General features: G+C 31.7%; 2 protein-coding genes across 2 annotated transcripts; one reads left to right on the top strand and one right to left on the bottom strand.

The window, feature by feature from the left end:
* Nucleotides 1-1,408: 1,408 nt before the first annotated feature.
* Nucleotides 1,409-2,570, top strand: LOC114374523 (probable CCR4-associated factor 1 homolog 11). Its single transcript, XM_028332181.1, has one exon. The coding sequence runs from the start codon at nucleotides 1,546-1,548 to the stop codon at nucleotides 2,482-2,484; it is 939 nt and encodes a 312-aa protein (XP_028187982.1). The 5' UTR covers nucleotides 1,409-1,545; the 3' UTR covers nucleotides 2,485-2,570.
* Nucleotides 2,571-5,397: 2,827 nt separating this feature from the next.
* Nucleotides 5,398-6,761, bottom strand: LOC114375515 (transcription repressor OFP10-like). The gene has a single exon (XM_028333311.1). It carries the CDS (start codon nucleotides 6,331-6,333, stop codon nucleotides 5,779-5,781), a length of 555 nt encoding a protein of 184 aa, XP_028189112.1. The 5' UTR covers nucleotides 6,334-6,761; the 3' UTR covers nucleotides 5,398-5,778.
* Nucleotides 6,762-10,696: the final 3,935 nt, after the last annotated feature.

The following is a 10,696-nucleotide window of genomic DNA, read 5'->3' as shown; positions in this document are numbered from 1 at the left end:
TCCAACATAACGTTTGATCTTTGGACTTAGATCCCTTAATAAAGATATTAGGAATTTCAGTCTTGTAAATGAGTAAACGTGATTAGGAGATACTCTCTTACTAAATAGGATTAATTAGATTTTCTGATAAAAATTAGTAATTATCAAAGTTAGAAACATTTTACACTAATGTTATAGTAATTCAAAAAAAAAATTATCAACCAGCCGTCTTTTTATTAAAATGGTATAGTTTTTTTTAATTACAAAAATAATATATTTTTAAAAACTTTAAATTCTATGATATAAGTCCGACATTAGAAAGTTGTTTTTTCCTTTTTTAAAAAAAATAATTGTGCAACAAAATTTTCTGATCGTAAAAAAATACTATAAGTTTCTTCCACAAAATTAAAGTTGACTTTCAAACGTTTGACTTGTATCTTAAAAGTGAATTTATTAAAATATATATTACTTTGGTAATTTTAATAGTGAAATAGTAACATATTTGTGCATTCTCATAAGTCACTCCTATTTTTATGCATGTTTAAAATACACTTGTTTATAAAATTAAATTTTTATATTGAGACAAATATAATTAATTGTTTAAATACTTTAAAATACTCAATATAATAACAATATAATTTAATTTAAATTTAAAGATACGGGCATATTTATGATAACAATATTTTAAATTTTAAAAATTATAAAATTATAAAATCTTTAAAAATTAATTTACTCTCGTAACTTATGTGTGTGAACACTGTGTATATAACAAGGAAGGAGGAAAATATAAAGAAAAAGCAACCTTTACAGATTTCTTGTACATCCGTTACTATTATTAATATATGATACATTTTACCTTAAAAAATTGTCTTTTTTGCATTTGAAATGGTGACAAATACTATCAATAAAGGTTGGGCTAATAAAAAACGATTAATCTCTCATAACATACTAAGTTAATGTTTAAATCTCATTAGGAGAATTGTCCATATTTAAGATCTAATTATATCTCAGCTCGAACAATATTGTAGCTCTATTTCTAAATTTTTTAATTAGGATAAAATTTATATATTCAAAACCATTTATTTATTAAAAATCCTAATTATATAAAAGTAAATTTTATCCTATAAAACCTTACTAGTTAAGACTTAAGATTCAAATGTATCAATATGATTTTTCCATAAAAGTTTGTTTTACTTTTAATTACTTGGTTAATTTATGTAAGCCAATGATGACACTTACCGAAAACATTCTATCAGAGTATCAGAAACATTATATTTTGTTTTCTACTCATAGCATATGCTGTTACTTGTTCCTTGTATCAGTCAAAGTTTGTTCCTGGACGCGTTCAACTTGGGCAACAATTATGTACCCTCTATATAATACGAATATATATACGTTTGTAGTATTATATATATATATATATACCCCGCATTCAGCACTTACAGTGAACTTACCCACCCACCGCTTCACGCACACACATACCCATCACCCTCACGTAACCCATTTGACGTTCCTTCTCCACTTTCGAAGCAACATCTCCGACTCCACCTACCTTTATAAAAATTCATGATTTCACCGCAAACTAAACAATCCTTCGGTTCACTCTTCCTCCTTTTCCTCGTGTTGTTGCAGAAGCGATTCGAAATGGGCGTGATCGAAGAAAACCCTAATAGTTCCAAGCCAATCGTGATCCGCGAGGTCTGGGCCTCCAACCTCGAATCCGAATTCGAGGTGATTCGTGAAGTGATCGATGATTACCCTTTCATCTCAATGGACACCGAATTTCCTGGCGTTGTTTTCCGCCCCCACGTGGTGGACCCCACAAAACCCTACCTCTTCCGCCTCCGCCCCTCCGACCACTACCGTTTCCTCAAGTTCAACGTTGACGCCCTAAACCTAATCCAGGTTGGTATCACTCTCTCCGACGCCGACGGTAATCTCCCTCACCTCAAAACCGGTAACCGCTTCATCTGGGAATTCAACTTTCGCGACTTCGACATCGACCGTGACGACTACGCGTCGGACTCCATCGATCTCCTCCGCCGCCAGGGGATCGACTTCCGCCGCAACACGGCGGAAGGCATCGACTCTAACCTTTTTGCTGAACTGGTGATGTCTTCGGGACTCGTCTGCAATGACTCGGTGAGTTGGGTTACGTTTCACAGCGCGTACGATTTCGGGTACTTGGTTAAGATCCTGACCCGGCGGAACCTGCCAAACGGGTTGGAAGAGTTCTTGAAGATGTTGAGGGCGTTTTTCGGGAACAACGTTTATGACATCAAGCACATGATGCAGTTTTGTGATACTCTCTATGGCGGTCTGGACCGGCTCGCGCGAACCCTCAACGTGGACCGGGCCGTTGGGAAGTGCCACCAGGCCGGGTCCGATAGCCTGCTGACATGGCACGTGTTTCAGAAAATGAGGGATATTTATTTCGTGAAGGATGGACCCCATAAGCATGTCGGTGTTTTGTTTGGATTGGAACTCACTTGTTCTGCCCCTTGAAAAAACTCATAATGGGAAAACAGACAATTGCTATTATATATACATAAATAAAAATTTCATTCATTATTTGATGGATAAATCACTAATATTATTGTTTCTCCTCTATGTTTAGGAAAAACTGCCAATATTTAAAACAATTTTTTTTATGGGATGAAGAAATTGAAATTTGAAACACACGTCATGCGTTGTCTCTTAAAAATGAGGAGCGGCCTGTCCTCTTTAGGATTTCGAGATAGAATTTGGCCAAGTTATAGCCTTTTACCCTAGAATTCATCCATATTTTGTCGCCTCCATTAAATGCACCTTATTTTCTTTTTTAATTCATTTTATATTATTCATCCACAAATCTCAGGCTTTTAAGTTTTGTGATTGGAAAAATACGGAAACTTCACTCAAAAGTTATAAGCCAATTGTTTTCCTCATACTAAAATTGGTAAATACTTTACATTGATGTGTGATAAGAAATAACGTTATTATTTGTTTTACATGTCACCTTCCATATAAAAATGAAGTTATGAGTATTTTGAGAAAATAAACTATCATTAAAGTAAATTGAAAAAAATAATACTAGAAGATATAAGGTTGGTTTATTAGAAAAAACATGTGTCGATAAAAAAAACATTTTTTTTAATTATTATATACTAAGAAGGATTAAGTGAAAAAAAAACTAAAAAAAAATATTTAAATGTTTGAACTACATACGGGAAAGTGTAATTTTTTTATGCACGAGAAATTGTAATTCAGTCTGCAAGCATTTTCTTTTGTGAATCTTAAAATCATACCTATTTTTTTTCTTTTCCTTTTCATGTGTGACTTTTCTTTGGTCCAAGGTACAATAAACACAGGGTAAAACTTTTTGCACTCTCGCTATTGTACTTTCTATTGCATTATGGAAAATGAGCTTTTCATAATGATAATGCTGATAGGAAGTGCAATAAATTCTCCCATTTATGCTTCGTAATTTTTTTTTTTACAGAAAATATGTTGATAAATTGAAATAGATTTTGCCTGCTTCCATTTCCCCTCCCTTATCTTGCCACCTTTTGCTCCAATTTAATTTTGTCACATAATTTTGATACATAATTATAAAAGTTAATAATTTTATCATATATATATATATATATATAATAACATATAATAATTCTCATAAATTAACAAATCCAAATTACAATGGTTCTCACTAAGTTATTTGTAAGAGTACAAGCCATAACTAAGCTTGTAGAGCATACATTCACTCTCCTTACTCTTTCAAATAGATATTGTCAATATCCTTTTTAGTTGTTCATTCCACAAACTTTTCTTGCAATTAGCGAAAAAAATAAAAATTAATCAGTCAAGGTATTGAGTTCAAGACAAGTGAATGAAAAAAATATGATAGAAGTTATTGAAAAAGTTAAAATGGATAATTCAAGTATTTAATTTTTTTAATATAGGACGAAGGCTACGGTACTTCAAGTTATTTATAATGCCTCACAATTTATAGGCTTATAAGCTTTAGGTTAATCTCACTTTTATACCACTACGATGCATCCTTCACCCCACATACCTTCTCCCCTCTTAGATCCACTCAGGGATGGATTCGTGAATGTATCATAGGGGAAACCAATTTTTTTCACAATAATTTAAATATTTAATTTTTAAAAAATAATTAATTTTATAAAATATTTATTATTAATTTTATGTGCAAAGCTAGAAATAGTAGGGGTGAGTAAGCGGACCGACCCGTCCCGCGTAAGGTCCGTCCGCATAAGTCTGCATTCTGCGAGTCTAATTTTAAAAGAATTTTAATTTCAATAAAAATACAACACAATTGAATTAAGTTTAATACAAATAAAAATAAAATCTTAACAATTAGTCAATTACATAAATAAAATAAATAATGTCTTAACAAAAGAAAATCCAAGTAATAAATCTAAAATATGAAACTTAAACATCTTCAACAAAAAATAATTCCATATTTATAGAAATAAAATCTTAATGCAGACAAACCTGTGGATCCCGCGAGCCAAACTCGCATAATTCACAGGTTAAGCGCGAGACGGATCTAAAAATCTTACCGGCGCAGAACACGAACCAGTCCAAATAATAATAATAATAATAATGAGTTTTCTTAATGTTTGAACTATAAATATTGAGTTTTTGCCCGGCTGTTGCGGCTTCGACTTTGCAAATCCATGGTGAATTTCATGTTCTATCTCAACTTCCTTCTTTCATACCTCTGATCTAACTTGTCTTTCCAATTGTTCTATTGCCACCACCATCGTCTTTCATCCTCCGAAAGTAATCATGTCATAGAGGCAACAAAGCTTGCATCTGATTTTGAGAAGACAATGTTTCTTTGTTGCTGGAAAAGAAATGAAACGCCATGTCGAAAATTATCTTTGACGACAATAAACGGTAGTTGAAGAACTTTGCTGGATAGGGTTGGATAATCAAGCCTTCCATGATCTATAATAATAAGATTTATCTAGCGGTTAAAATGATCGTCCATCATAAACCATATACAACACTAGACCACCCTAAAACTTGTCAATCTTAATTATAGTGTAAAAAATATTTTAATCTCTATGCACTAATAGTAAAATAATTTTACATCATTATTTAATTATAAATTATTATTTAAATTTTTTAAGTATTTTAAAAATACTTCATAGATTATGATTGAATGATCATGTAAATTTTTTTACTCATGCATAATCATTTTTCTTTCAAAAAAAATCATACTTATTTTTTATCTTTTAACTATATATATATATCTTTTCGGTTGCGTATAACTGTTTAAATTAATCTAGTTTGTTTTATCTACTTGTAAATTGAATTTCAATAACTATGTTAAAAAATTATAAATATTTAAAAATAATCATATAACAAAATTTAAATTTTTACTGTTTAAATTTATGAAGTGTAAAGACATTAATTAATGAATTCTGCCATTACATAAGTCAACGAGAGGCGAGAGCTTTACAGTTACAAATGCATCAAATTAAAGTCATTCTAAAGAATGATATACTAAACTAGTATTTACATCCTTCATTCTTGCGATATTTATACTTGAATTTCCCTCTTTATCTTTGACATATAAATTTGAAATCTCAAATCCCGCAAAACCTCAATAAATTTTGAACCGTTAGATAAAACGAATAAATGAGAGAGAATGAATACGATAAGATTTAATAGATCAGTTTGAAACCGTGACGTTTCCATGCAGCTTCATCCCACGTGCGAATTCAACGCCTTCACGTGGCTTTCACACATACGATCGTTCACGGTTGACCTAGCTAGCATCAACAACATTCACCGACTCTTTCGCGTGATCTGGTTCCTGCGACGTTGTTCAGGAGCGCCACCACCACTGACGATGTTCTTCTTCGGGAACACTTCTTCGCAGATCTCCATGAAGGCTTGAACGATGACTTGGTGGTGACACGTGGCGTTCAACTGGAGGAAGCACTCGAGAAGCTCTTGGAGTTCGGTTTCTGTGTAGATCTCTCTCTCCAGGATCATTTGGAGTATGGAGGCTCGAAAATCCTTATGTGGGTCGTTTGAGTCCTTCTCGACGGCGATGCTGTCAACGAGTTTTGGGCTAGGTTTTGGCATGTTGTTGTTGTTGGGGTTTTGATGATTTGTGTCGGATTCGGAGATGGTGGTGGAAGTGAAGACTTCGTCGTCCTCGTTGCGGTCACCGGAAGTGGTGGATGAATTGAGGCTGCTAGGTTTTGTGTTTTGGTAAATGGAGATTTTGGGTTTTGGGGTGGGTTCGTGTACGTCAGAGGATTTCGGTTTGCTACACCCACAGCCTCCATTTGCTTTGAATAGGGCTCTCATGAACCTCCTCTTGTTGGAAGACATTAATGTATAACTAGTAATAATCCTGATCCTTTAAATTGCAGTTGCAATTGAAATTTGGTAGCGATCTTTGATTCGTGAGAAATTACTCACTAATGTAGTCACAATTGTAACTGCGTTACGATGGTAGAGATCTTAAAAATTTTGACGTTGCGGCGAAAATTGCAAATAGACTAATATGATTTTGCTTTTGATAAGATAGGATGGTGTAGGTAAAAGTCTTTTTCATAAGCAGATGGAAGCAGGCATAGAGAGAAGGGAAAGAAAGAAAAAATGGGAATGAAAGAGGAAAGTTGAGTTGTGGATTGGAGTTTCTGTGGGAAGTGTTTGGGAAGAAAGGCTATTAGGTTTTTTTTTTTTTTTGACTGAAAGGCTTTTAGGTTTATGAAAAGGTGGAATACATAAAGTTTTGACTTGAGGTAGGAGTATGAAGGACTAATCATGTGAACCCTCATGATAAGATTCTCTTTTCGCCTTTATTATCAATAATAACTAATAAGTAATAAAAAATCAATAATAACTAATTTTATTAAAAAATATTATTTCATGTCTGATTTTTTAATTTTTTCTACTTTACTAATTAGGGCATTCAATGATAACAGCGGAACGGACCTCTTTAACGTTTAATATATGTCAATTACATCATTTTATTCGCAACAAACTTCTCTTTCTCTCTTATCTTGGGTCTTTGACAACAGCTTCTCTTTGTTAATCATAACAAGACATCAAAATAAGAAGAAAAAAAATATTTTCTGGATGCTTGTTGATAGTTCGAAGGCGCAAATCTTATCATTATTATATTATGTTCTTTAAATCTTATATAGGTTGCGGCCTCCTATCCATCTACTTCACCAAATTATTGTTTTCTTTTCTTTTTAAAAAAAAGAAGCTAGGTTTTGTCTTTCAATTTGCACAAAGATATTCAAATTAATAGTCCAGTTTGAGATGTTTTTTATATTTTAGAGATGACTAGTAGTTTAATCTGGGTATTACATAGAAAAAATGTTTATTTTTATATAATTGAAATTAATAATAAATATTTTATTATATATATTATATTATAATTTAATTTATAATAAATAAATGATTTTGAATATATAAATTATATTTTTAATTTATAATAGATAATTTAAATTGTGATATAATTTTAGTTTTAACTATTGCCAATTTCTTACTAAAAAATATTTTGAAAAATAATTTAAAGATATACAGATAAAGAAATGATAGATTAAAATAGCTAGACAATTAAGACGATTAATTAGATGGGTACAGATAAAATAATAAGAGCAATTTGAGATGGTTAAGAAATTTTTTAGCCAATTTATGTACATCAAACAGAGTTCGTAAAGAGTTTCAAAGTTTCATTTTTCAAATTAATATTTTAATTTAAATAATAGTAAATGTTTTAGAAAAAAATTTAAAATTCACCAAAGAGAGATAAGTCAATAGACTTCCATAAGTAAACCGGTGAAAGGATAAGAGATAGCTATTTTTTCTGGTAGACTAAAAGACTTTTAGTCCTTTATGTTTTGAATTATATTCAAATTAGTCTTTTATCATTTAAAAAATTTATTTGAATCTTTTATATTTTATTTTTTTAAAATGAGTTAAAATGATTATTCTAAAATAATCATCAGCTACACCAAGCATCAAATCCTGCAAGAAAATGAAAGCAAAATAAATAATTTAATTCACTGATTGCAAGTTAGTAATATATAGACAGGTAGGTAGAGGGATTATTGATATACAAAGAGAGATAATAGAGTGACTGACACTGACCATTTCACTACCGATTCATTTCTAGTTAGCTCTTCAATATCATAATTTTCGGGATTGTCCTACATATTATATATATATATATATATGTATTTAAAGCAATGGAAGATGTAATAAAATAAAAAAGGGAGAAAATAGTTGCAAAGCAGTAGAATCGAATGACTTCAATCAGAAATCAATCTTCAAGCTTTGCGTCAACCTTCCCTAAAACTGCATCAATAAACAAAATTCGATGTCAGGCAAAAATTTGCACTTCATTTTATAACTACGTCGTCATAGAGTTCAAGGCTTATGACTAGAATATAACCAGGTAGTGTGATATAAAAACCCAATTCAACATGAAATATTATTTAGGGAAAAGGCAACAACATTATCTCCTTTCTGTCTGTCACATCCATGTTTAGATTTCCTTCAAATCAAAAGTTTCTCAATTAGTGATTTTAGATTCTTGAGAGAGTAATTGCATACAAAAATAGTTGTATAACAACTACAAAAAGGTGCATGAACAGGCAGAGAAAACCCAACCAACACCATCATCTACAGACAAAAGGAGTTTTTGTAGACAAGAATTTGAGTTTATATTGAATCACAACATGATTAAGATCTTGAACTTAATGCTTAAACAATTAAACCATTTTACTTGCAATAATAACCACCAACATACGGCCAATATGTTCGGCACACAAGACAAGGGGGCAGAAAAACTCCAGTCCAGTGACAGACAAATCACACCAAAAGTTAAGTTGAAGACCACATTAGACCAAAAACACCCTTTTTGAAGAACTCCGGTGGCACAGAAGACATGGCTAAGTCATCAATGCCAAATAGCCATTTTTTGTATAGGAGTATTTTCCATATATGAGTGTAGCCTGTGGCGTGTTCGGCACCTGCTGGCAAAGCCATTTTTCGAAGAGATAGGAAGTGCATAAAGAATGCACGCTTAGTAAGGTAATTCTAGCTGGGTTCATGCATGTTTGGTGACGCAACAAACTAGCTATCAAAACCGAATATTGTTACAAAAACACAATGTGAATTTGGTGTGATCAAACCCGAATTCAAATTGTCAAAAATAAAGAGGGGCAGCTGCGTGTATAATTTGGGGAGGGTATCAGGTAAAAAATTGGGAAAGGGGCACACTTAAGTTATCGTAAGAATGGTTGCTTCTCGATTTAATCTTCCTGTTAAACCAGAAAAAGAACAAATTTAATCTTCCTGTTTACCACACACTTAAATTTCATATAAATTAAACGTAAACTTTGCGATTAATGTGATTATGGAAGACTTTAAATTTCCTTCTTATGATTTTTTAGTAAAACATTATACAGTATATAATATAGTGATTCCGGATTTAAATTATATTATATTATTTATTATTTTTAAATTAAATTTAACATTAACTAATTATTTTTAAAATGCAATTAATAACTTGTTAGTAGTATATAATATAGTGTTTGTATTATTTTTTTATATTGTTAATCTTTGTTAGTGGAGGAGTCCAACCGTCACTTCTCACACTCTTCTTTTTTTCTTGACCACTAGATTAATTTTATAATTTCTTATGGTGTTTATAGTGTAACTCAAACAAATAAAATGATTTAAGTGTTGAAAGATAAATGAAGGGTCATGAGATTTAATTCAACCTTTATCACTTTTACCATATCATTATTAGCATCCATGACAAATGGGCTAGAAAAAATTCAAAGGATGAAGTGTAAGACTCCGTTAAATTGACATAAGTAAAAATAATTTATTTAGTGGAAGAATTTGTCCAATTTTTACTTTATACAAAATTCTCGTTAGTGACAACCTGTAAGAGAATTATGGCTAAATAATATTGACATATTGAAGTATGAAATTAGAAAAGCTTTGAAATGGAATCTAACTGAATAATACATGTAACTGAGCAAATTCACACGCTGGCCTGTGGAAGCAGGAGGAAATTAAGCAAGAGCTATAGATATCATATCATAGATCCCACATTAAACTATTGTTCACGAAATGAAATAATGAGATGCATCCACGTTGGGTTTCTCTGCGTTCAAGACAATGCAAGTGTCAGACGTACCCACCATGGCTTCCATTGTACTCGTGCTTGATAGCCATTCTCTTTCTCTCCCACTACCTTCAGAACCTGCATTTTATGTGAATAGTAGAACTAGAAACCTTCCAAACATACGAGGCTTCAATGACTGACCCATATCCTCGCTAGATTTTGATCATAGTGGTAATCATAAACATAGTCGATCCAGAATAAACAAATTCAATTCTTCTTCCAAAGGGCAGTGTATGGACACATTGAAGTTTTTCTTTCAGTCTTGTCTAGACAAACCAAATGTCAATTTATTCAAAGAGTGATGAGGTAGAAACTTGTAATGTGATACCCTAGTTTATTTTAATTATAAAATGTATGCTGTGGCTATTTTGCTAGTAGCATAGCTTGCACTACTATAAATCGAATAAAATTAAAAAATTAACCCGAACCTTCATTTTTAGTAGTATGATATTTTGCACCTAAATAAGTTTCAACAAATGAACAAATAAGATGTTGGGTAGTGGGTACTAGATTACTGATAAGATTTATTTATTAACA

This window comes from Glycine soja, chromosome 11 (genome assembly GCF_004193775.1).
Source record: "Glycine soja cultivar W05 chromosome 11, ASM419377v2, whole genome shotgun sequence".
NCBI classification, from domain to species: domain Eukaryota; kingdom Viridiplantae; phylum Streptophyta; class Magnoliopsida; order Fabales; family Fabaceae; genus Glycine; species Glycine soja.
Note: the sequence above shows the minus strand (reverse complement) of the source record. Positions and strands in the feature narration are given on the sequence as shown.

Excerpts from the sequence above, each read along its gene's own strand:
- LOC114375515 (XM_028333311.1), bottom strand. The coding sequence starts at position 6,333 with ATGTCTTCCAACAAGAGGAGGTTCATGAGAGCCCTATTCAAAGCAAAT.
- LOC114374523 (XM_028332181.1), top strand. The coding sequence starts at position 1,546 with ATGATTTCACCGCAAACTAAACAATCCTTCGGTTCACTCTTCCTCCTT.